This window comes from Aquila chrysaetos, chromosome 20, assembly GCF_900496995.4.
Source record: "Aquila chrysaetos chrysaetos chromosome 20, bAquChr1.4, whole genome shotgun sequence".
Taxonomy (NCBI): Eukaryota; Metazoa; Chordata; class Aves; order Accipitriformes; family Accipitridae; genus Aquila; species Aquila chrysaetos.
Window position 1 is genome coordinate 11,330,268 of NC_044023.1, and position 25,697 is coordinate 11,355,964.

A 25,697-nucleotide genomic window follows, 5' to 3' on the forward strand; every position below is an offset into this window, starting at 1 on the left:
GGGTTGGAAGGAGCCCCTTCCTCCCAGGCACGAGCAGCCACCCTGCTCCTGCAAAAAGCCACATGACAGCAGCCCCACATGCCTCCAGGCTTCCCCCAGCAATAACCAGCCCCTGGAAATAATCTAAATATTTGCAGCCCAAAGGGGACTCGGGGGTTTTTCCCATTTTTGCCCTGTGCTGGGTTTGAATGGCACTCACCGCAGCACCTAGCATGGCTCTGCAGAGTTCCCGGCAGCCCTGATGGGCACTGGCACACAAACATTCCCACTTGCTGGAGGACAGGGACCCTCACAGTGAGCTCTGTCACAGCCCCCACATAGCAACCACGCTGCCAGCACTGGAGCAGCTCAGCCTCTACCTACCCTCAGCAGCGGATTTCACAAGAAAGCCAGAGCTATGAGAGGAGAAAACCAACACCACCACTCCAAGAAGAGAGTGCTAGCACTGTAGGCAGGGGAACACCCCTTTTTAGCTGAAGAACACAGTTACTCTCAAGATTTCTCGAGGCTTTCTCAGGGCCGCAGACCCCAGATGTGCAAATACCACACCAGCTGCTGCCCAGGGTGGCAAGGATGAAGTAGGGAAGAAAATAAACCACAGGACTTGAAACAGAAAACCACCTACATTTGCTGATACTATGTACTCCTCTTCAAACTTTCAGCTCAGGACATGTTTTCAGGCTTCTTCCCTTTAGTATAAGCCCTGAGACTAGAAATTCTGCCACCTTATTTAAAAAAAACAAAACCAAAAAACATGAGACCTTCAGTCCCAGGATCTAAGACTTAAAAATAGATAGCTTTGCATTAGCCCTAAAAATACAGCCATCTGCCCTCCACCAAAAGGAGCACAAGGAAGCAGAGCCCAAAAGGATGGGAAGGGTACAGGTGTGGACTTTTATGGGTGTGCAGATGGCCCAGGTGAGCGGGTCCCAGGTGGGGAAGCCGCCCCGGCATCCCCCTCCCAGGTGTGCTGCCGAGAGAGAGCAGGGGCTACTGCCTGCTTTCGGGAGGTGGGCATGGCTCTGGCCGCTGCTGTGCAACACCTACCTGCAATCATCTTATTAAAAACACATTCAGGTACACGCCGACCTCTGGCAACACCGTGCGGGTGTGCGCCCTGTGCCGCCCACCTCACCCAGGCTGGGGGAAGCTGAGGCAGCGGGGGATGGAGTGTTGGGGCTGGGATTTGGCTTTGCCCACACTGGCTCCTATCTCCCACTCCCACTCCACCTCTCCGCAGCAGGTGCAGGTCATCTGCAGGGATAGCCTGGCATACACCAACCCTGCCAACCCCCTGCCTGGCCCACCCCAGGCTGCTCCAACAGCATGGCCAGAGCCACTGGCACATCCCTGTGGGGCCCCCAGGGGATGGAGAAAAGAAGGAAAAAAAACCCCATTTCAATCCTTCTGCCACCCATGAGCTTCTCCCCTTTTGCACGTATTTCCAGAGCCTCTACTTTTCCATATTAAAAGGGGCCGGAATAAATGTCACATTGCAGCAGGTAACTGTGAACAAAGCCACAAGTGTGGATGGCCACATGCACAAATTCTCTCCCCTGATTTTTCAGGTTTTCAGGAGTGACCTTGGAAAAAGTGTGAGCCGTAGTTCTTCATGTCATAGGCGATAACACGTTTGTCACCATTCAAACTGTCTGAAGGCTGCCCAGGTTTTATTTTATTGCGTTTCTAGGTGTCACCAAGACCCAGCTGAATTACGTTGCCAACTCCTTCATAACAAAAGAAAAGTGACTTTGCTTTCCCCCTCCATAGCACGCCGGAGATCGGGGCTCGCGGGAGCAGCTCAGACGTGTTCTACGCATTTTTCATTTTTTTTTTGCAAGCGTGCAATAGCTGAAACTTACAGGTGAAAGCCTTTGAGCACCTCATCACGCCACACCAACAAATAAAAATGTTTAATCATGGCAGGTATAAGCAGACACGGACTCTATAAACGTTTGCAAGCTGGTAGCGAGATTATATTAATTATTACGGAGCGGCGCAGAGTTGCGCGGTGCCGTCCCGTAGCTGCGCGGCCCCGGGGTACCCGCGGTGGGGAACCGCCCGGAGCCACCCGGGCACATCCCGCCCCGGGGCCGCCGGTTTGCGGGCTGGGGGATGCTAAAGAAGGGCGGGGGGGGGCGGCTCCAGCACCACCCCCCCGGGCCTGACCCTGCACCGCCGCTGTCTCACCCGCCTTAGCCAGAAGGTGACGCCGTCCGCCTGCAAATTGCTCCCAGCCCAATTAGGCGGCCGGTATCGGGCTGCAATCACGGCTGCTGATAGAGATAAATGGGGAAGGCACTATCTGCTCAACAATAGTGGTGGGTTTTTTTTAAAGGGGGGAAGAAAAAAAAAAAAACACCTGGGGAAAAAAAAAAAAACAATTGAACTTTTCATCAGCTGCTAATCATGATTTTTTTATTGCTTTGCTTAGCATTTTCTGGGGAATAAAACCTCAGAGGAGCCCAGTCTTTTGTGGAAAATGAAAGGGCATATAAAAAAATGAATGTACATGGATTCTAAATATTTCAGGTTGTATGACTTTGTGTTTGACCTTAGCAGAAGATGAACTAATCCTGCAATATAATAGACTTTCATAGAGATATGGAAAATGGCTGCTTTTTTATCTCAGTTGCCATGGGAACCATCAGAGAGAAGGCCTAGCTGAGATGCAATAGAAGGTTATTAAATGTGTGCTTGTGTATATTGGAAAAATACAGCTTTTTGTCATCTTGTGTCACTCATAGGTCTTTAATACGTAATGTTTAGGTTATTAATAAACTAACACAGGTCCATTTTTTACAGGGAACAACTGCGAATACAGCCATAAAAAAATTAGTACAAGTTGAACATTTGCAAAACTCTTGAGCATGGGCAGGGGCTGGCTGGGGTTGCTGCTTGCCCACAACTTCCCACAAAAGTTTCTCTCCCTTTCCAGGCAGGGGAGGGATGAGCATTGCTGGACAGGCAGAGGGGACTGGGACACTGTGGATGTCCCATCCCCGACCCAGAATCTTGCTGGCCCCCTGGGCTGGGGGGTCCAGGGCAGAGCTGGGGACACAGGGGTGTGCTGTGGTGGCGCAGAATAAAATGCCACCTTGTTTGGTACCTGGGCACAAGCTTAGGTGCTGCTAGGGAAGGAAGGGGTGGGTGAGAGTTGAGGGGACATCTGTCCCCAGCTCGGGGCTGAGGGATCTGCTCTGGAGCTGGGGGCTGCATAGCCAGACTGGAAGGCATTTACTGTTATGCAGATGGGGGGTTTTTTTTGGGCGGGGGGGGGGGGAAGTAAGAAACAAGAAAACCGGGGGGGGGGGGGGGGGGGGGGGGGGAGAAGGGGGGTGTTGTGAGAAGAAAGAAAAGAAAGAAGAGTGAAGAGAAGAAAGAAAGAAAGGAAAACCTGATACCACCCTGAGCTGGAAGGGACAGAGTTCACACTAACTCCAGGAGCATAGAAGGACTCCCTTTCTGTGGAGTTTATTTGTTTGTTTTTCTCCCCCAGGATCACCAGTTGCTCCCCAAATTTGGGCTGCCCTGGGTGCCCTGTTTTGCCTGGGGCTGGGATGTGGGGGGAGCACCCAGCACCATCAGGGAGGGCTGGAAGCTGGCCCCAGCCCCTGGGGGACTCCACGGCTGGCCTGCCAGGATTTTAGGGGGGACAAGCTGGGGGGGGGGGGCACCGGGAGGTTTTACCAGGCTGGTCCAGCTGGGCCCCGAGACTGCCGAGGGCTGGGGCAGGACTAGGGCACAGCTGAGCCTAAAAGTGGCTTTCTGGAGCACAGGGGTGCTGCCACGCAGCTGGGGCTCAGCAGCCGCTCGTGGGCATGGGTGAATGCAACTGTGGGTGCAGGAGCGAGCGTGAGTGTGAGCAGGTGCCTGGGGTGCCCAGCATGATGCTCACAGCTCTTCCCCTCTCCCTGCAAATCCACTAGCTCCCCAGAGGAGCAACCCCAAATTTCCAAGCGTGCCGCACAGCAGCACCTTGCAAGGTGGGTTGCTGTCCCACCCTGCTCCCCCGGGTCCGGGACAGGCAGGGGACACTCTTGTCACTCCACGGAGTCCACAGCAAAGACCTGCGTGTGCTAAGAGCTTCGGGGGTGTCCCAGGCCCAGCCGGGGGGCACCCTGCATGCACAGCAGCCCCGCGTCCATGCATACTAAGTAAAGCAAGGAATACATAGATTTTGCCTATCTGCCGATCAAACGCGGAGATCTGCTCTGGTAAATGATGCATTAGATGCGGTGGCTGTATTTGTTGTGTGAGTTTTGAAAGGGTTCCGATAATCTGGAAGAGAGAGATAAGGAACACCATTTATTCAGCAGCACTTTGGAACCAATTTTCAACCCTGTTCAACCCCATTCTCCAGCAGCCTCCAGGAGCCCAGGAGATAAGGATTGGGCTATTCATTATCTTCACAAGGAACAAAGATTAGCTAGCAGAGATGAAAAATTACCCCTGGATAGTAATAATAAGGAAGCGAACCTGGAGAGTTGCTGAGCCTATATTCTCCCTGCTGCTGGTGCTGCTTCTTCTCTTTTTAAATTCTCTCCCTCTCTTTTTTGTTGAATCAATATTGAAAAGGTTGGTTCTTTTTTTTTTTTTTTTTTTTTTTAAAGGGGGGGGGGGGGGAAGTGCGCCTTCCCCACTGTCTATCATATTTTTCAATATGCAGAATATGGTTGTTACCGTGGAAGAGAGCAGATCACAATTCCCCCCTTCCTCCCAGACTTTCAGATGACATCTTTAGCACGAAAGCTAAACAGCAGAGGAAAACATCCTTCTCTTCCAGCGGACATGAGGGGAAAATCGCAACCCCCCGCCCCTCCGGCCCCAAATGCCTCTGGTGGCACTTGGGGGGTCGGCCCTGGTCCCGGGACAGCCCGGCCGGCGAGCAGGCAGCAGCGCGGTGAGCCTCGGGTGGGCAGCCCTGTGCCTCCGCCGGGCTCAGCCCCCCCAGCCCCCGGCTCGGACACCCCCGTCTGTCCCAGCTAGGGGAAAAATCTGCAGGCTTCAAACCCCGCTTTTGCCGTAGTTTGTCCGCCTGAGCGACGGTCCCTCGTTTTAGAGTCGTTCCGTGCAGGGGCGATCCCAGGGTGCGGCTGGCGACAGCGTCTCCCTCTTCCTGGGCACAAGGGGAAAAAGGGGGATATATATATGTATATATTTTAATACCGCATTCTTTTGTATTTTTCCCCCCCTGCATAAATCTGGCGATGTATCTCCTCTCAGAGGATGAAGGGTAATACAGGAGGAGTAATTAAAACACTTACTTTGGAAATGGGCTGCGTGGGGCTGATAAGAATTATCAGCCGCATATCAAGGACCCTTTTTCCCCCGAACCATATCACAAAGACAGACAGAAAATGCCAGCAGAATAGGACACCCCACCCCCCCCTTTCCCCTGCTCACATTTTTACCTCCATTATGATGATAATTCCTCTCCCGCGAAACTTTTCTCCTTCCCTTCCTGAACCGTATTTCGTTCCCCCGCTCCCGCAGGGCCCCCGCCGGACGGTCCGGCCTTTGTCTTTCCGTTAATATGGTTTTCCCGCAGCCTCGGGCGGGGGTCTCGCCTGCCCCACCCGGGGAACCGCACCGCGCCCCGCGGCGCCTCGGCGCGGCCCCTACGGCCCCCCGCCGCGCGGCCCCCCGCGGCCGGCACTGGCGCCCGCCACCCCATCCAGCCACCGGGCGCTTGGCTAGGGGATCCCCCCCAGCCCGGCACACACACACGCACCGGGAGGAAAATACCCAGCAGGTGAGAATTGCCAAGCCGGGGCTGGGGCGCGCAAACACTTCCAAAAACATTCGTTCTGGCTGAATTTCCTAGTGGTCTACGAGATATGTATTTTACCGTTTCTTTCCTAGCTATAACAACGACTCGTCGCGTAATATCTGCTTGTGCCTCTTCCAGCTTCTCCGCTGCCTCCCTTACGTGCAGGTGCATTGCCCGAAAGACTGAGTTTGGGAAGGGAGAGGGGGGAGAAGAAACACGAGGTTATACAAAAGCCAGGTTGGCCAATGCAAAAAAAAAAAGAAAAAGAAATCCACCTCCCCAACAAACGTTTCCTTCATTGGGGAATGGAAACAAAATTAATACGAATAGGAATAATTTATACGAATAATTGATCCTACAAAGCGGCTCCCCGCACCCCACCTTCCTTGGGATCCGGTGGAAGAAGCGAGCGGCTGGGGAGAGGCTGGGGCTGCGGCGCCCAGCGCGCCGGAGCCCGGTTTCCCAGCGCCTGGGATGCGAGTGTGTGTTGTTGGTATAATATCAATTCATTTAAAATATGAAAGTCAAGTCGCGTAGACTGTGACAGCAACCGTAACAAAAGGTGCAAGCAACAGACAATGTGATGTGCTTGTACAGATATTGTAATGATGCAAATGAAGTGGAGGGGACGAGCTGCCTTATTATGTACATAAATACACAGTGGCTCGCTGTGCCATCCTTGAATACAGGAGAGTGAGAGAGAGAAGGGGAGGGAAAGAAGGGAGAGAGGAAAAGAGAGCGAGAGAGGGAGGGAGGGAGGGAGGAAGGGAAGGGGGGAAGGAGGGAAGGGAGAGGGAAAAAAAAAAAAAGGGCTCAGCTCGAAATCCGCTGCCAGTTTTAAGCAGCGCGCACCTCGGGCAGCCCCTCCGCCGGGCTGCGCGCACCCACCGCCCGCGGCAGAGCCGCCGCTCCCGGCGCGGGCAGGCGGGGGAGGCTCCCTGCGGCCGGCGCCCCCTCCCCAGCCCGCGGACCGGCCCCGCGGAGGAGGAGAGCCGGCGCTTTCCAGGCACCGGGCGGAAAACTGAAAGAAAAACGAGGACGGGCGAAAGGCAAGGTAAGGGGATGCGGCTGCGCGGCTCTGCGCGGCCCGGGGGCTGCCGTACCGGCACGGCGGCTCCGCCGCCGCAGCGCACCGGGATGCGGGTCCCGCTGCTGGAGCGCATCGCTCGAGGCGGTTTCCCCTGGGGACAAACCTGGCAGGGTTTTGCAAAGAACGAAAAAATGTCCCCAGCGCGCCCGGACACCCCCCTCCCGCCTCGGGCCGCCTCCTCCCGCCCGACCAGGACCGGGGCTGCCGGGCCGGGCTGAGCCCGGTGCAGCGCCCGGCGGCTCGGAGGCACGGCGGGGGCTCTGCCCGGCGGCGGGGGCGCACCCGGTGCGCTCCCCGCACTGGCACCCTGTGGGGAGCGGGACCACCGGGCCGTGTTTCAGTTTCAGTTGGTTTGTTGGTTTTTGATGGTTTGGTTTTTTTTTTCTTTCTCCCCCCCCCCCGCCTTGTCACCGGGGTAATTATTTAAATCTCCATCTTGGAAAGTTGCATTTCACCCAGGGCGGCCAGGCAGACACTTCCCGGAGACAGGGTGTGCAGAGCCCCGCGCCCCCCTCCCCGCAGCCACATCCTATCTCCTCGCTCCTATTGTTGGCAGATTTGGGCATTAAAAAAAAAAAAAAAAAAAAAAAGATGCGAGGGTTTGTTCTGCCCCGGAAAGCCGGCAGGGCCCGGCCCCGCTCCCCCTGCACCTGCCTGCCGGGGAGTCCTCCCCGTCCCAGTCCCGTGCGGCAGCTTTACGGGGCTTTGCATGATTTAAAATTACCCAGCCACATCGGGGACCGGGCCGCTCCTCTCCGCCGGCTCTTTCACCCCCCTCTCTCCTTTTTTTTTTTTTTTTTTTTTTTTTTTGTTGTTGTATGTGCAAAGTTCCCCTCTTTATCCTCCTTTTGCTTTGGGGTGCTGAGGCTGGAAGGCAAGGCAAAAAAAAAAAAATTAATAAATAGAAGAAACCAGGAGCGGAGCCTGCCTGGATTTGAGGCGATTTCAATAAGAAAAGCGATTTCACTAAGGGGGGTGCGGATTTCAGTTGCGGGGATTGTTCTCCCCCAGAGCACGGAGCATCTTTATTAAACGCAATTTTTTTTTTTTTTTCTCGGAAGTCTAAACCCCGGCCTGGCCCAAGCCCCGCGGCTGGCAGGGGAGAGGCAGCCGCGGGCGGTGCCGGTGCCGGGCGAGAGACGAGCCCCGCTCCCCGTTCCGGGCTCGGTCCCTCCCCAGCGAAGTTTTGCCTGCGGAGAAACAAATCGAACCTGCGAGATCGGCCTCTTTCCTCCCTCCTGCAACAGCTGCGCCCGAAATAACCTTGCAAGAAAAAAAAATATATACATATAAAATTAAAGCGAGCTCCTGCGAACGAAATCTTTCCTGGCAGAGCCTGAAAAAATATGTTTATACCTTTTTCTGGACAAAGCTGTGCGTGTGCACCCCCCACCCCCCGCCGCATGCGTTTTTCTTCGGGAACTTGCACAAAAGGCGTTTTTGTGGGCAGTTTGGGGTCGACTCGAGGCTTTTCCTCCCCTTTATTTGCAGCCGAGCGAGCCGTGGGGCTGCGGGGGTGTGCGGGGGACGGCGGGCACCGGGGAAATTGCGGACAAAGTGCAGGTGAAGGAGTGTGCGGGAGCGGGCCGGGAGGGAGGCTGAGACCGAGGGTTCCCACGGTGGGGGACATAACATACCCCGCAGAAATCGTCTGCGGGATGGGGGGATAGCGAGGAGGCTCCTCCAGTATTTACAAAAAAAAAAAAAAAGAAAAAAGATTAAGTATTCCGTGATTTATTCCCCGAGCCGTCTCTTCGTTGTTTTTTTTTTTTTTTTAATGCAGCTTAAATAGGGTCTTGTGGTTAAGAGGTAACTGTGTCATTTTATAACCCTATTAGCAGCCATTAATGCGTGCCAGTAACGCAGGACGGGGGGGCCGGGGGAGAAGAAAAGCAAAGCGGAGACAAGACCAGAGGGAGGAAAACAGCGAAAAAAAGGCAGAAAGCAAGAACTTCTCCTCCCCAAAAAATCACACCCAAGGAAATAAACCCAAGGCGGGGAGGGGGGGGCTGCTCGCCGCGGCCGGTGCTGGCCGCCCCGGGGGGGGGCGAAGGACGGACAGACGGACGCGGGGCTCCTACCTGCGGGCGGGCGGCAGCCGCTCGCACCGGCCGGCTGGTCCTCTACCTGCCGCGGCCCCCGGCGGAGCGGGAGGGGGGGGTCGGGGCGGTACGCCCACAGCCCGCAGCCGGCCCTCCTAGCCCCCTCCCCGCCGGAGGGCAGCCGCCTTCCCCGGCCCGCCCCGGGGCTCGCACATCGCCCGGCGGCCGGGAGTACCGCGGCCCGGCGCGGGGCTGAGCGCTCCTCTCCCTCTTTTTCTTCCTTTTCGAGGAGTTTTTCCTGCCCTCCCTGCTTGCGGCCGCCGCCGGTTGCACTTCGGGGCGGAGCGCGGAGCGCGGGGGGAAGGATGCTGCATGGCCGCCCCGGGAGGTCTTGACCCCCGGGTCTCCGTTCACCGGGAGGGAGCGTGGCCCCTGGACGGGGCGGGGGGGGGGCGCGTCGGGGGCACCCCGGGAAGGGGGGTGTCTGGAGGAAAGTGCCCCGGGGGCTGCGGGTCCCACCCAGCCCAGCCCCCTTTGCTCAGGTACACTTTTTCTCAGGTCCAAGCACCCAGGATCGGGGTGGGGGGGGTGAGGAAGAGGAAGAAACGCCAGTCCGGGCGTGTAAATAAATAGTCTGCGTGCACGGCCGGGGGTATTTGTTTTCTGCCTTCGCCTCTGCCTGGGCATAGGTGTCAACTCCATCACATGGCGCTGCTAACTGTTGCTAAAACATGTTGTCGTCTCCCCCCTCCCTTAACGATATGACATCACTTGTCAATCAAATCAAAATAACCAGTCGTGCTTCCAGATCTGGGAAAGCTCCCTTATTGAAAAAGAAAAAAAATTGCAACGGCAGTAACAAAATAAAGTTCATAAAGCGGAGCCCGTTGTGTCGGGGAAAAAAAAGAAAAAAAGGAAAAAAAAGGGAGAAAAGGTGGCAATTGGGGGTTTGCAAGGAGCGGGGTGAGGGAGCAGGGCGCGTCCTGGGCCCGGCAGGACCCTCTCCCTGGAGGCTTGGCAGAAAATTGAGGGGAGAGCTGCTTAACCAGCCGTGTGAAGCGGGCTGCGGAGCGGAGCTAAGCTGCTCGCCTCCAGCAGCCAGCGCGGCTTGCCGATGTTCCCGATGGGTGAATTAATTCAATTAAAAACCCCAGCCGTGCCGCCGGGGCATTTAGCGGCCGAGACCGGAGCCGGCAGCCTGTTCGCCAAACGCAGGCAGCAGGAACGGGACGCGGCGGGGAAAGAAATAAAATAAAATAAAGTAAAATCCTGAGAGCCGGCTGGCTAGGAAATCTCCCAGCTCAGCCACGGGAATTAAACCGCTCCCTCAGCAGAAATCGTTCATCCCTGCTGGAGGGGGTCATTTTATTTTACAAAGGGTTTTAATGGAAGGGGGGGGGGGGGGGGGGGCTGCAAAACGCGAGAGTTGGGTGCGAGGAGAGGCGCCGGCCGCAGTGCCAGCACCCCGGCGGCGGGGAGGGGGCCGCCGGACCCCCCGGCCCGAGGGGGAGGGTGGGGGGGGTGGGGGCGGGCGCCGGGGCGGGGGGCCCGACCCGAGGCAGCGCGGCCGGAGCCGCTGCCCGCTCGCCCCTTTTGTTTTGCTTCGCCTGCCGGCCCCCGGGTAACCCGAGCCGGGGGCTTCAGGGAGCCCTGGCCGGGCAGCGCCGGGGTCTGCCTCGCCATAAATCAAGCCGCCTGATTAATCTTTACAATTTGTCTTTTAAAACAAACACGAACGAATTATCAGCTCGTTAACTGCGATTTTATCACCTGCCTAAAACAAACAGCCCACCCCACCCCCCCCCCCCAAAAAAAAAAATCGCGGCCCCGTGCTGATGGCAGGCGGGTAATAATTAAAACATCCATATTAATTAATAAGGGCATAGCGAGGCGCTAGGCTTCGCCGGGAGCCGGAGCCGGAGGGGCCGGGGTGATCCCGGCTGCCCGCCGCCCTGCTGCAGCGGGAGAGAGCCCCCCGGGCACGGTGTTCCCCGGCTCCGGCAGCCTCCGGGCTGTGGGTGGAACGAGGCGCCAAGGGGACCTACCTGCAAACGCTAGAGTTTATTTATACTCGCCCGTCTTTCACAAAAAAAAAAAAAAAAAATCCGTTTTGGGGGGATATTAGGGTGGTTTTATTGGGGGATTTTTGGTGCACGTAGGAAGAAAATCGCTTCGGAGGGAGCAGCCGGATTTTTAGAAAGCTCTCTTGGTTTTCTCTCTGCTTTTTAACTTTCCTTTTTCTTTTTTTTTTTTTTTTCTTTTTTGCTTTGTTTCCCTTTCCTCCCTGGCACCTCCGGCCTAAGGCACCCGAGCACGCTCCGCCGCGGGCAGCGGCTCCGCAGCGCGGGGGGCACTTGCCCTGCCGAGCCCCGGCCCCTCTCCCACCGAGCCCGGCCCAGCGCCTGTCCCCGGCCTGCCCGGGCCAACCAGCCCGTCCCGGGAGAAGCCGGCTCCGCCGCCCCCTCCGCTCCCGGCAGCCGACGGAGGAGCTGCCGCTCGACCCGCCGCTTGCGACCCCCCCGGCGGCAGGAGGGGGCGAGGATCGCCGCGGTCCCGGCGCCGCCGCGCAGCCCCGAGGGCAGGGGGCCGGGGGTGTGGGTGGGGGGAGCGGGGCAACCCCGGCTTTGGGTGCAGAAAGCCGGCGGAGGAAAGGATGCGGGGGGGGGGGGGGGGGGATGGTGGGAGCAATGCCGGCTCCCCCTGCCCAAGCCTCCGGCGCCCCCAGCCCGGCCCCCGCTTCCCCGCCCCGCCGGGCTGCGCTGTGGGTCCCCCCGGGGTCTGCGCTGGGGATCCCCTGGGGGGAGGCTTGGGGGGGGGGCACAACGGGTGCTGGTAGTGGGGAAATAGTTAGGGAGGGAGCCCCTTGTCTCTCCGGCCAGACGGGCTCCGCAGCGAGGAAAGGGAGTTTTATTATTATTACCGTCATCATTATTATTATTATTGTTATTATTTAAAAAAAAAAAAAGTTCATTTCCTGGCGAATTTGGCAGTGACGGGTGACGTCAGAGCCCCGGCGTCGTAGTGACTGGGGCGGCCGGGCCGGGGGAGGCCGGCTCCGGCTCCCAGCCCCCAGCGCTGCCCGCCGGGCCGGGGGGGGTGAGGGGGGGCTGCCCTCGGGGCAGCAGCAAGCAGCATCCCCAGGGCCGCCCCGCTCCCCCCCCCCCAGCCCCCGCGGCGGGGCCCGGCACAGCCCGCACGGCACCGACCGGCTCCCGCGCCCCCTGCCCCGGCCGCGCCGTCGGGCTGGAGCCGCGGCCGCTGCTCGGCGGGTGGAGGGGCCGCTCCCCCCCCCCCAGCCCCCTGCCCCGCTCCCCGGGCGGGGGGGGGGGGGGGGGGGCGGTTTTCTCGCCCTGGGACCGGCTCGAAGGTTTAAGGGGTTGCGACGAGCGTTTCCCTCCCCGCCCGAAAGCAGCGGCTGAGGAATGGGAGGGGAGCGCCTGGGAAACGGGACCTGCAGCAGCGCCCGGCCGCGCTCTCGGGGGGGGGTGTCTGTGTGTGTGTGTTGGTTGTTACTTTCCCATTACTTTTTTTTTTCCGCCCCAAAAGCGGACGGATTTATCGGCATCTTCGGGGGTGGCAGAGACCGACCCGCGCCCCCGGCTACAGCCGAGACGCGCCGCAAGCTCCGCAGCAAACGCCTGTTGATTCGGGCTGCGCCTCTCCTCCCCGGCCCAAAGCGCACAAGTAATTGCAAATATTAAAACCGTTGGGGTTGTTTTTGGTTTTTTTGGGGGGGTTGGTTTTGCCTTTTTAAAAAAAGGGGAGACGAAAAAAACCCAGGGGTGCGATGCCGCAGCCCCAGCGGGGAGGCTGCAGCCCATGCCCGGGCACCCTTCTCCTGCCCCGGCCCGGCTCGGCTCCCCGGGCCTGGCCGTTTGCTGCCGCAGCCGCCAGCAAACCCCAGCCCGGGTCCGGCCCGAGCGCTGCAGGCCGGGGAGCCGAGCAGGATCCCTCTCTGCCCCGCTGCCTGCTCGGGGCGGCATGGACGGTAGCGCCGGCCGGAGCGGCTCCGCTGCCCGGGCCCTTCTCGCCCTGTCGGTCCCCGGGGCCGGCGCGGAGCCTCGAATTTATTTGTTTTTTTGTTTTGTTTTGTTTTTTTTTTTTTAATCCCCGATTCAGACAGTTATTTCAAACTAGCGTGATGGGACGACCATGCTGGGGTTTGTCCCGCTCCCGGCCGCGCGCTGCTGTGCCTGATTTAGGGGATTTTAACATATTTATCTTCCCGGTGCCGACTTCCATCCCCCCAGCCCCGGGCATCCCGGCGGCGGCGCTGGGAGCCGCGGCTCCGCGGCCGGGCAGCACCCGACGAAGCCGGCCCCACCGCCGAGCCCTTCCCGCACTCCGTCCTCGCCCGCCCGCCCCGACACCCCCCCCCCCCCCGCACACCCCGGCGGGACCCCCCTATTTTGCCGTCCCCGCCCCGCAGGGGCGTGCAGCGAGCCCGGGCGGGGAAAGCCCCCACGGCGCTGCCGGGCGAGGATGCTGCGGGCGGGGAAAGGGGGGGCGGAGGAGGGGGTCTGCGCCGCGCTTCCCCCCCCCCCCGGGCCGGCTCCGTTTGGGGCCGGGGGTGCGGTTGGGGGCGGTGTGGGGCGGCGGGATTGGCTGGCCCGGCCGCCGGCCCTGCGCGCCCCGGCCCGTCTGCGGCGCCGCGGCCAGCTGGCGCCAGCGCTCATATAGGATGCGCGGGGATGGGACCGAGCCGGCCAGAGCCGCGGCTTTGCCATCTGAGTAACACCCTCCATCCAGCCTGCTCTCCTCCTCCCGCGCTCCCGCTGCCTTTCCCCCCCTCTCCCTCCTCGCCTTTTTTTTTTTTTTTCTTGTTGGTTTTGGTTGTTGGTTTTTTTTGTTTTTTGTTTTTTGGGTTTTTTTCCCCCTCCTTTCTCCCCCTCTTTGCGGCACTCGCATCCTCCAAGCAGGCATCCATCACCACCCACCCCGCGGAGGCACCCTGCCTCCCGCGCCGGGTAAGTGTGGGGCGCGGGGGGGGGGCCGCCGCGCCGCTGCCAGGACGCACTCGCTGCTTTCGCTAGACACCCTTCTCCCCCCTCTTTTCCTTCTCTTCCCACCCCCCTTTCTCCCCCTCCTTTTTCTTTTGTGTCAGTCGGAGTTCTTGCTAAAACTACGCTATATTAGATCTGCCGTTCTTCCTTTTTTACTCCAGTTTTGAAGCCAGCTGGAAAAACTCCTGTTGACGTTTGTAGCGAGAGCCGGGGGGGGCGGAGGAAGCTTTTTGCCTTTTTTTTTTTTTTTTTTCTTGTAAAGAGTTTGAAATGGGATCTCTGTTTATTTTGTGGGGCAATGAGCAGGGAGGGCGCAAGGCGAGGACTTTGGGGGAGAGGATATTTTTGGAGGGGGGGAGGGGCTCTGCTTCCCCCTCCCCATCTATCTACCGCTGGGAAAACAAGCCGGTCGGGAGCCGGCCCGGCGGGCAGCGCACCCCGGGGCTGCCGAGCCGCTAACCCGCCCGTCTCTCCTTACAGGTGCTGCCCCGGCGCTTCCCCGGACCTGCCTCCGCCACCCGCCTGTTGACAGAGGGACACGCTGACTTCGGGGGTCCTCCCCCACCCTTCCGAGGGCGCACTCCAATCACCCGGCGGTTTTCTTTCTAAGAAAAGCCACCCCATCTCCTAAAACCCACCAGCAGCGCCAAAAGCCACCCCCCGAGCAGCAGCAGCAGCCCCCCCCCCCCCACCGAGCGCCGCTCGCTCCTGGCCCGGGGGTGGGTGGGAGGGGAGGCCCGAGGCCATGGAGGTGGCCACGGACCAGCCTCGCTGGATGGCCCACCACGCCGTGCTCAACGGGCAGCACCCCGAGAGCCACCATCCCGGACTGGCTCACAACTACATGGAACCAGCGCAGCTCCTACCTCCGGATGAAGTCGACGTCTTCTTCAACCACCTGGACTCCCAGGGCAACCCCTACTACGCCAATTCCGCCCATGCCCGGGCCAGGGTCTCCTACAGCCAGGCACACGGTAAATCGGCACCCGCTCCTCTCCTTTGCACCCCCGGCCCCTTCCCCGCCCGCCTCCGCCTGCGCTCCCCCGGCCCCTCCGTGCGGGCCGGCGGGTGTCCTACGTGGAGGCGAGGAGCTTCGCTCGGGGGCCGCCTCGGTGTGTCGGAGCCGGGGGGAAAGGAGATCTAAGAAAACAGGATAGAAAGGGAAGCAGGGGTGGATTTTAACCCTAGAGATAACCAAGGACCGGCGGAGGGGAGGGAAAGAAAAGGGGGGGAGGTGAGAGAGGAAGGGGAAATAGTGTGCGCACAGGCTAAAACTTCGCAGACACGGCTACTTCCCGGATGCGAAATACAAACCGATTCAAATCGGCGATGGATTTTATTTGGGGGTGTTTTTAGGAGCCGGAGAGAGCGCGCTGCAGCAGCTCGGGAGACAGAGCGGAAAGGGGTTTGCTGCCTACTCGCAGGGGTGGGGCGGGAGGAAAGGGGGTGCCTCTACTCCTGCCCCGGCTGCCTGGGGTCCCCCTCCTGCTGCCCATCGCTCTTTCTCGCTGGGCTGGCTGTTGCCTCCCTCGGAAGGGACAGGGCGAAGGGGCCGCCGCGCCAGTCTGGCTGCTCTTCTCCGGGTTGTGAAACCTCTCCCCATGCCCGGCTCCCCTCCGGCAGCCCGCGGGCTGGGGAGCTGCCCGCCCCGGGAGCTGGGGGACTTCCCAGAGCCGCTCCGGGCTGAGCTGCTCCGGGCTGAGCTGCCCCGCGCTGATCCCAAACGCTCTTGTGTTCCTACAGCCCGCCTGACCGGGAGTCAAATGTGCCGGCCTCATCTTATCCACAGCCCCGGGATCCCTTGGCTGGACAGCAGCAAGGCGGCACTGTCTGCCCATCACCACAACCCCTGGACCGTCAACCCCTTCACCAAGACACCCCTGCACCCCTCGGCGGCCGGAGCGCCCGGGGCCATCTCGGTGTACCCAGGCAGCAGCACGTCCAGCACCGCCTCGGTGTCTTCGCTCACCCCGGCCTCGCACTCCGGCTCCCACCTCTTCGGCTTCCCCCCGACCCCTCCCAAGGAAGTGTCCCCGGACCCCAACTCCACCAGCGCCGCCTCCCCTTCGTCCTCCGCCGGGGCCCGGCAGGAGGACAAAGACAGCATCAAGTACCAAGTGTCGCTGTCGGAGGGGATGAAGATGGAGAGCGCCAGCCCGCTCAGGAGCAGCCTCACCAGCATGGGGGCCCAGCCCTCCACCCACCACCCCATCCCCACCTACCCTTCCTACGTGCCGGCCGCCCACGACTACAGCAGCAGCCTCTTCCACCCTGGCAGCTTCCTGGGGGGCCCCGCGTCCAGCTTCACCCCCAAGCCGCGAAGCAAGGCCAGATCCTGTTCGGGTAAGTGTTGCAGCCCGTGGCCTGCCCCGTCACGCACCAGCTGTACCCCCCGCGGTGGAAGGGCCGAGGTGACAGCCGTGCTGCCGGGGGGGGGGGGGGGGGGGGCATGTGTGTGTCGTGGGTGGGTGGCTTTGCTGGCTGTTGGGTGAGGTTGCAGGCTGCTGCGAGGCTGGGTGCTTGTGTCAGCTCTCTTGGGGACAGAGGGGCAGGTGGCTGCCTGGTCCAGCTTTTCTGGGTTTTTAATCTAGGAGATGGAGCTTGTACCAGGCTTCTGTGGGTGGCAACACATCCGTAGCGGCTGCTGAGCCACCGGCCCCGGGGCGCTCAGATGGCGCCGAGGGACACGGGGACCGGTGCAGTGTGAGCTGGCAGATCCAGTTGTACAAAGAGGGATTTATAGGAGAAAAAAACGTTTCCCTTGGAGAAGAGCTGGCCTCGGCCACCCAAGGGGCTCAGGCCCGACCCTGCTCCCCCAAGCCAGCCAAACCCCCACGGATTACACGTGGGACTTCCTAGCGATAGGTATTTCTCCCTCAATAATTTCCACGTCTTTTCATTAATACGAACCAAGGCCCCAGCGCAGGATGAAAGCGAAACTTACCCGGCCAGTCTGCTTCAAATCGCAGAGGGCCTTATTTCCTTCGCGTTTTACAGGAGCAAAAGTTCAAATATAGTTTACATACCAGTGCGAAAGACTAAGGTGTCCAGTCATCGCTAACTTACTCCGGCCTAACTTTAACTAGAAAATACTCCCTCCCCCCCCCCGCCCCGAACCAGACATATCTCTGCTTCCAAACGACAGACTGCAGACCTTTCCCGTGTTCACAACCCCTCCTTGCATTTCTTCCCGAAAGAGCAGTCCTAAATCAGCAAATTAGGTGATGGGTGAAGTTTTGATCCCACTTTGAAATTACATTAGTTGTACAACTAGACAGACAAATTAAGACAATTTGTGTAATTCTACTAACCTTCCTGGCTTAACATCCTCAGCAATGGAAGGAGATGAATTACAGTATATTGGGACTGAATTTAGATTGCCCTTTAAAAATAAATGGCTATATATGCATGCGCGTGTGTATTCGTATATATCATTGCACATATATGCTTATGAATACACTACATGTATTTATTTTTAAAGCAGACAATAATTTAGAAATGTGATCTCTTAAGAGTTTTGCAACAAAAATATCAGCTACTTTTCAAGCTCATCGGCTCTTTTTCAAACGGCTCCTCTGAAGGGGAAAATACACTCCCTCTCCCGTTATTTAAATTTAGTTGCTACTATGTATATGTATTTTTTAGTAGTGCAAAGAGTAGAAAGTAAAGGCAATTAGCAGCTCGAGCCCCCCGAGTTTGGGGAAACAGATTCAAGACCCAGGTATCTGAAGATAAAGGGATCTTGAGCAGCTTTTTATTTTTGTCCTGTAGTTGCCGATGATTTTATTAGATGGGGGAAGTAAGGAGCTTTTTTGTTTTGTTTTACGGTTGGGTGTTGGTTTTTTTTTTTTTTTCTGTAAGGGAGCCCCCTGTGCAAGGAACTGGGGAAAGTTCGTGACCACTCAGTGTTTTTGTAGGAAAACTAAGACTCACGACACGACGACTCCTGCAGCTTCCTGCCCTAGGAGGGACAAAAGCTACAAATGCAGCGCCGCAGAGCTCCCCTCATTTTTCACTCTAGACTGTGTTGTTTAAAAGCCACCCACTCCCTAGATTAAAGGAGACACAAGCCCCGCTGAACTCAACATGGCCTGCTTCAGTTATTAGCAAAAAGAATTTCCTCTCCAGTTAAATACTGTAGGATTTGCATAAACTATATTAAGAGAGATTTCTATATTAAGCAGACCTGCCCTCGAACCATCAGAGGCAAATGAACTTTTAGCAGAGAGCTTTCTGAGGCAGAAACAGATATCTAGGAGTTACATGCTGGGTTTTAATAGAGACATTCTACAATGCCGTGTTTCCCACGTTGTGCTACTAAACTAATAATGAAGCAGTAATAAGGTAAACTGCTCCCTACTAAATCCAAACTGTATTGTCGAAAAATCACAGAAACAGAAAAGAACTCAAAGCCTGTTTTTAACAGTAATTTCCAGAGTGCTTGCTGAAACTGAACTTTCTCTAAGATCAGCATTAGCAGCGTTTTTCTGCCTTTAGAACAAAAATCATAACTGAGCCTTTGGCATTCTGTATCCATTCCCAGTCTGCTCAGCTTTACTTTCTCATCCCGTGGCATTTGCAACAAAAAGGAAAGCAGAGAACGGGAGGTCTTTTTGCTTAGATTTAATGCTAGAAAACCTCTTCCTTTGACTCTTTCTTTTACATGTTGTGTGTTTGCAGGTATGTGTGTTTCTGTACACGTGTATGTGTGTATTTGTGTCAGGAGAACACAGGATCTAACCATCTGAGTGCAATAGATACGAGAGGGGAGCCGTGCCCAGCACAGATTAAGGGAGTTCTCGTTACTGAAACGATAACTTCCATCTGACACAATAAGAGTGTCACTCTTTCTCACCTTGCAGAAAGAGCTGCCTATTTCTGATCATGACATAAAATACTCGCTGGAGTCTGGGCGTTCTGGAAACACTGAGCTCCTTGCTGCATGTGCTGTAGATGTCACTGCTGTCTGATTGTGCTTGAATTAACACACTGTTTTGACTTCTGGAAAATGCCTAAAGGACAATGCAAAAAGCTTTTGTGAATTTGTTTTTAAAGAAAGAAATCCGGTTTCTTCGTGTTTCCATTTAGAAGGCAGAGAGTGTGTGAACTGTGGAGCAACTGCTACCCCTCTCTGGAGAAGAGACGGCACCGGGCATTACCTGTGTAACGCCTGCGGGCTCTACCACAAAATGAATGGTCAAAACCGACCTCTCATTAAACCTAAGCGAAGGCTGGTAGGTGTCTGTTTCTCCTGGGTTTGGGGATAAATTAGGCGAAGGGACCACACGCAGGCACCAGTCAAACGTGTCTCATCTCTGCTCAGCCCCTGCGCAGAGCCGAGCTGGACTGTACATGGGGGTCAGTCACGTCGAGGTCACTGCCGTGCCTCGGGGCAGATCTCCCCCCTCCACCCCCAGCCCCGGCATCCCCAGCACAGACCACTGCGCCGCCGCGGCCCTCCGCGCGCGCCTCTGTCCCGAGCCCCCCTGCCGCTCACAATACATGCGGGATATCGTGTATCCGTCTCCCCGGTCATCCTCGGATGACAGCTTTTAATTTAATTCCTCCTTTATTTGGCCTCTTGGGACGTTTTGGGCGCGTACTGGGATTGAAAGGGTTATGAGCGTGAATGTCCTCCACCGTGTACTAAAAAAAAGTTTCAGCTCCAAAAAGCAAAACAAATCAGATGAGTCAAAGCTACTGCTCCCTACTTAATAATTATTTGTATAAAAGCCATGAAGTAATTTTCACTCTTATATTCTCTGGCAATATTAATATTGGTTCCCTCCCCAGACAATCCCCTACTGTTTAAAAAAAAAAAAAAAATCCTATTATTTTTCCATGGAGTCACCTATACTTTGTATTTTCATTTGAGTGATTTAAAAAAAATGTCCTTTCTAAGCTCCTGGTAGTAGTTTCCTATCCGGATATCTGTACGTTAAAGATAAGGAAACTTTGTGTATCTGTTTCCTGACTCTAAAAGCTTTAGAGAGTTTCTATAGGCAAGCCTTGCCAGTCATGCTTGCTGTTTTGAAATTTCTAATACACTCTACTCCACAAATAATGCGTAAAATGCTAAGAATAATAAATATATTTTTTGAAGCTTTGTGATTTATGGTGCCTAAGTCTCTTAGCTATTCGTGGGCATGTTTCAATGAGGTTTGGAGAGCAGAAAATTGGCATTACTGCTCTAACACTGGGATGGGATACAGAAGATTTCTGTCGTGAGTCAGAATTTCAACTATGCAAGCTTCTTAATGACTTGCCTTCTAAAGTGACTGACATATAGAAAAATGTTAAGACAACAGTGTAACATTATCGTCTCTCAGGCTCAAGTGCTTTCCAGTCTGAATGGGACAGGCCATAGAGTTAAGCAGCATAGTTGAGTATCAGTAAGCCATCTCAGATATGCAAACATAGATCTCCACCTTCCAGTGTGTTGGGAGACTGTTATACTTAGCTCACTGCGAGGGGTTTTGGGGGGCACTAGAGAGGTTTTCTTTTAGTGTAGTTGTTTTAATGTTTTGTTTTGTTTTAATTGATTTACAGCTTTGTTTATTGCCCCTTTTTCCACTGTAGTTTGCTTGTTTGCTGGGGAGAGGAGATGGCCATCTTTGGGAATTTGTTCATCTGACATGCAATAGCAAAGTGATCATATTAATAATGTCAGTGTTTGGACGTCTGGCATTAATTGTGTTTGGGTTGCATGAGTGTACTTGCAGTAGGGGGTACCCCCTCTTTCTGCCTTTGGCCTGTTCTCACAGGCGAGTAAGGGACTTAAATATATGAGTCTCCGAGGGCCTGATTCTTGCCTTAAGCTGCTGAGCCGTCCATCATCTTTGGGAAAGTTACAGAGGGCCATGGTGTAAAACAGGAGCAAGTGAGAACAGAACCCGGTGCTCCTCTTGCGAGGCGGGTCGGTCTGTGCTTCGAGCGGCGCCAGCTCCCCAGCAGAGCCGGCAGGCAGGGAAGCGCACAAAGTTCTTGTCTGGGAAACCCACTGCTCCGGGACTCTGCTCTCTGCTCACGGAGATGCCCTGCACATTAACGTGAGCTTCGCTGCTGCTTCACCCTATGGCTCTCAGTGGCCAATAGCAAAAATATCCAGGGACCAAGGCCCCGGGGAAATTACCACGACTGACATGCATTAGAAAGTAAACTCTGCTAATTTAAGAAAAGAAAATATTGAGTCCTCAGCATTAATCCAATTGCACAAAACGGACTGTATTTTGACCACTTCCAGAGGCAGGGCTGAAGCTTTCTAATACAAAATTATTTCCCAAAATATGGGGTGCAATTAGGCCGTCCATAACACTTTATACGATACCATGCTTGCACAAAGAACGTATTATTGTGGGGTCTGCTAGACAAGGGCCCATCCAGAAATTACTGGCTGCCTGCTGTTCTACTTTTCCTGTTCTTGTTTTGGGAGGTGGGTGAATGTTTGGGCATTTTTCTTTCCCCCCACCTTGGTTTCAGCAGAACAATAGTTTTAGGAAAGGGTGGTGGATTTTTTGTTGGGTGGTTTTTTTTTGTTTTTTTTTTTTTTCCTCTTTTAAGACAGTTGTTTGAGGGCTTGTCAGCCAAGGAACTGAGTAGGGACAGAGGCAGCAGACACAGACGGGTCAGCGGAATCATTGCTGCAAGGCATGAAATTTGGTTTGCTAAATATTTAAAGAAAGTTGGAGCCGGTTTTGTTTTCTCCCTTTCACTTGTAAATGGAAACTGATTTTTCAGTGATGGCTCTGATAAATACTGCACCCAGTTAAGTAATGCGGTTGGTTTTCTTTTGTGTCCATCTTTAAAGGGCCAGAGTAGGGGTAAAAATCACATTCTTGAAGATTATTCCCTCTTTTCAAACCCAGTCCCAACATTGGCACAAACTAAATCAGTCATTTAAAAAAAAAAAAAAAGGCAAATGCATTTTCATGATGCATTCTAGAATCCTGCAGAGGAAAAACCTGAACAAATTGGATGATGTTTCCCCCTCTAAAATTTTTGTTTGTGGAGTTAGAGATGCATTGTTTCTCTCCTTACTTCCCCTGCACACGCGGTGCCATGGGGCTTGAAGCTGCAGTCCACATAGGAGAATACTTGAATTTAAACAAAAACCTAACGGCCACAAAATGTAAAACTGCCAGGAGCTTCCCTTCAGCCCCGATGCTCTGTAAAAATTGTAGTAATTCATTCTACCCAACCTAAATACTGAGTCCAACTTGACCTTTCTCATGATCTCCCTCCTCCTGCCGATACGTTTTTAATTTTCTTTTTCTTTTGGTTAGTCAGCGGCTAGGAGAGCAGGGACTTGTTGTGCCAACTGTCAGACAACCACCACGACCTTATGGCGACGTAATGCAAACGGGGACCCCGTTTGTAATGCCTGCGGACTCTACTACAAATTGCACAATGTGAGTATTTACTCATCTCATGTGTCGCTGCTTGCCTAGCTGGGATTGATGTCTTAACTGCATGGTGTACACTAGGCTTTTATTGGTTTCAGGGTTTTGGTTGTTGTTTTATTCCTTCCCCCGTCTCTAAGGTTCCCCTGGGAAGTGACAGCCGTTCTTTGTCAGCATAGTGATGCTAAGTTCAGTGACATTACAATGTATTAGCTTGGCTTCTAACGCTTGGGCAAATCAGGCAAAATAGAGCTACCACACTTGGTTTTATCTAAGTGTGTTTTGTGTGCTGTTTCCCTCCAGAAACACAGAGGCCATTTGGAACGGTCTCTGTGCAAAAATTAATCCTGATCGGGCATCTTCATTTTGATTTTTTTAAAAAATAATTATATCTAAGGCTTTGTTTTATTATATTTTTTTTTTTAAAGAAATTAATCCTAAGCAGAAATCACTTGACATGTTGGAACGTTATTTAAACTGTAAGTAACAGAGGTTACTGGTACAAGATTGCTCATGTCTTAGGACTGAATTTGGGTCAATGTGTGCCTCCTAGTTTGATCTCTTCTATTAGGAAATGAATGAGGACTGAGGGTAAGCCTACGGGAAAGAGAGTCATCAGCTGCCAAATTCAGTTCAATTTGTTTTTCATGTCTATGGGTTTTTTGTGTGTGTGGTTTTATTAAACAAATCAATATAAACAAGTTCTGCAGAGAGAAACACCGTTTTTTTTGGCCAGAAAAAGGTCTCCATCCAGGAAAAACACATGGGGGCTGTCCAAATATTTTCATTTTTGCACAATAAGGTCATTTTGTCTGCATGAGCCTGATTTTCTCATTTCTTGCAGGTGAACAGGCCTCTGACCATGAAAAAGGAAGGAATTCAGACCAGGAATAGGAAAATGTCCAACAAATCAAAGAAAAGCAAGAAAGGCTCTGAGTGTTTTGAGGAACTGTCCAAGTGCATGCAGGAGAAATCGTCTCCCTTCAGCGCTGCTGCCCTTGCTAGCCATATGGCGCCCATGGGGCATTTGCCACCTTTCAGCCACTCTGGACACATCCTACCAACACCTACCCCCATCCACCCATCTTCCAGCATCTCATTTGGACATCCACACCCATCCAGCATGGTTACAGCCATGGGATAAAACCTGATGACCAAGAGACCCACCCAGAGATTAAGAACATGGGGCTTTGCCTAAGATGACACAAAGTAAGAAAACGTTCTGCCAAGAGGAGAATGTAGGGATGGCAAAAGGGGATCTTTGCTCCCATGTGGTTTAACTCTTAATGCTGGACTAAAACCTTGCAAATGATGGGTCTTCTGCAGAAACGTGTAGTGGTGCCTGTAATGCACTTTGCCCCCTCAGGTATAAGGAAAAAGAACTCACCTGTTCGATACTTAATGGTCCAGCAGGAAGCAAAAGGTGGCAGAAGCTGAAGGAAAAGGCTTGGAACTGGCTTTCCTTTCTCTCTTTGTTATTACTGTGAATATTGTAAAGAGATATGAGCAGCCTCCCAGGATGGAATCGGCTCACTGGAAGCCAGACATGCTGGATTTCTATCGCAGACTTTGTTTGGGATGGGGAAAAAAGGAGAAGAAGAAAAAAAAAAGGACACATTTATAAAAATGTAATTTTTAAAATGAAAACAGACACAAAGTCATATTTATTTTGCTCTTGTTTTCCACAAAAAGCCTCAACCCTTCTGACTGCATGTTTTTGTGCTGTTGTTTGCAATGGCTACCCTGTAAGAAAACCTGCCTTCCAAACAAGGGGGAGAGGGGGGAACATATTCAGCAACCCCCTTGGATTAGCTCCATCTATCTTTCATACCAAAATATCTACTGGGAAGGGGGAAAAGATTAGGGTGGGAACAAAGCAAAAATGTAGCCGCAATACGGGGTTTTAATGTGCCCAAGACGGTGATTATTTTGACACAATTTCTTCATTCTTTTCCCTAACATGAAAGATTTATTTAAAAAACAGCCCCCCTCCCAACTACCCTATTATTCCTCAAAACGGACAGCTAGATCAGACAAACTGTTGGGAAAAAACTCTCGGGAAGGCAATCCTGCACTAGCAAGGGGTGAGATACAGGCATTTACCAAACTGTGTCGCAGCTAACTTCTAGCACAGCAAAAACCATCACAGGGCATAAAAACATCCAACTCGCAGACTTTAGAGGTTGAAGCATTTTGTTCTGTTGTGTTGGCAGCTGTCGCTTAAAAATGCAGATTAGCTGCTTGGGTAAACTTACGGCAGTGTGGCCACCATGTCCACACGCAGCCAGCCAGCGCGTGTGCTGTCTCAGGCATCCAGGCCCCGGTGGACTTCACAGGGAGGAAGGGCAGAAATGAGGTTGAGATCACTGGAGAGGGGAAAGAGAGAGACAATCAGTTTGAGCTTCACACATCCGTCAAACCCCAGACACAGCGACAGCTGATGAGACGAGGGAAAGCATCGTTCTAAGGGGAACGTCCGTTTTCCGTAGCGTATTTTATATGAAAAAAAAAAAAACAAAAAAAAAAAGAAAAAATTTAAATTTAAATCTCCCATTATTAAACCGTATTGTACGTAAACGACCGAAAACAAAGCTATTGCCAATGTGAAGTGTATTCTATTGATTGTTATGATCTGATGCCTCTCGTGAACACAAGCTCCAGTATAACATAAAATGTACATATTTAGCTATACTTCTGATGAAAATGCCCCAATGAACGGAGGGGTTTGATAATGTAAACCACGTAAGCTTAACTCTGTGACAAGCTTTTTTTTTTTTTTTTTTTTTTTTTAAATTTTTAACTTTTTTGTTGTTGGGGTTTTACTTTTTTTTTTTTTTTTGGATCAAGCCAATTGTATCTTTACTGCAAAAGTCCTGCTTTAAAGAAAAAAACACGAAACAGATAAAAATGGATGTATGTTAATTTTTTTCCTAAACATGTAATTCAAATATTTGATAATGATTTAAGAACCAAGCAGCCATGAAAATCCTGCTTTCCTCCTTTTTCTGGTCTGCATAGGCATATAGGTGCACTTTGTAAAGAAGTGGAAATAAACGGGAAACTAAATTGGTTGGCAGAAATCACAAGAATTTTTAATCTACTGAGGTAAAAAATTGGGTCCTTTTTACTTTTTACCTTTTACAATGGTACAGTTCTACATTATTTGTACCCAACTCAAATTTCTGTAGGATTTGGGCAGGGGGGCGGGAAAGGGATGTGGGTGGAAGACAGGGATTACTGATACAGTTGACAAAGTGCAATATATTGTCAGTCACTGCAGCATAGACAACGGCAGTCGAGATTTAAATTATTTTGTACTTGTATCAGCATAAAAAAATCCTTCAGTATTTTCTGGTTTTATTTTAATTTTTATTTTGCTTATTTTTGGAT

General features: G+C 53.7%; 1 protein-coding gene and 1 long non-coding RNA gene across 12 annotated transcripts; one reads left to right on the forward strand and one right to left on the reverse strand.

Moving 5' to 3' along the window:
- Nucleotides 1-2,396: 2,396 nt before the first annotated feature.
- On the reverse strand, nucleotides 2,397-14,867 carry LOC115333427. Of its 6 annotated transcripts, XR_005930966.1 has the most exons (7): nucleotides 14,775-14,860; nucleotides 8,501-8,544; nucleotides 8,075-8,126; nucleotides 7,588-7,730; nucleotides 5,852-5,955; nucleotides 4,684-5,119; nucleotides 2,397-4,281 (listed from the first exon to the last, which is right to left on the reverse strand). It is a non-coding gene; the product is annotated as an uncharacterized LOC115333427 (long non-coding RNA). The 6 variants fall into 6 exon arrangements; XR_005930965.1 differs by lacking the exon at nucleotides 8,501-8,544 and having other exon boundaries at nucleotides 14,775-14,867; XR_005930964.1 differs by lacking the exon at nucleotides 7,588-7,730.
- GATA2 (GATA binding protein 2) lies at nucleotides 6,630-25,080 on the forward strand. Of its 6 annotated transcripts, none has more exons than XM_029995958.2 (6): nucleotides 6,630-6,827; nucleotides 14,389-14,882; nucleotides 15,652-16,251; nucleotides 18,964-19,142; nucleotides 22,191-22,316; nucleotides 23,152-25,080. In XM_029995958.2, the coding sequence occupies exons 2-6, from the start codon at nucleotides 14,654-14,656 to the stop codon at nucleotides 23,449-23,451; spliced, it is 1,434 nt and encodes a 477-aa protein (XP_029851818.1). In that variant the 5' UTR covers nucleotides 6,630-6,827; nucleotides 14,389-14,653; the 3' UTR covers nucleotides 23,452-25,080. The 6 variants fall into 6 exon arrangements, with proteins under 6 accessions (XP_029851818.1, XP_029851817.1, XP_029851819.1 ...); XM_029995957.2 differs by lacking the exon at nucleotides 6,630-6,827 and adding an exon at nucleotides 13,751-13,872; XM_029995959.2 differs by lacking the exon at nucleotides 6,630-6,827 and adding an exon at nucleotides 13,888-14,101.
- The last annotated feature ends 617 nt before the right edge of the window (nucleotides 25,081-25,697 follow it).

Coding starts and splice junctions, on each gene's coding strand:
- GATA2 (XM_029995958.2), top strand. CDS start 14,654: ATGGAGGTGGCCACGGACCAGCCTCGCTGGATGGCCCACCACGCCGTG. Junction 16,252..18,963: donor CAAGGCCAGATCCTGTTCGG/GTAAGTGTTGCA, acceptor TTGTTTTTAAAG/AAAGAAATCCGGTTTCTTCG. Junction 22,317..23,151: donor TCTACTACAAATTGCACAAT/GTGAGTATTTAC, acceptor CATTTCTTGCAG/GTGAACAGGCCTCTGACCAT.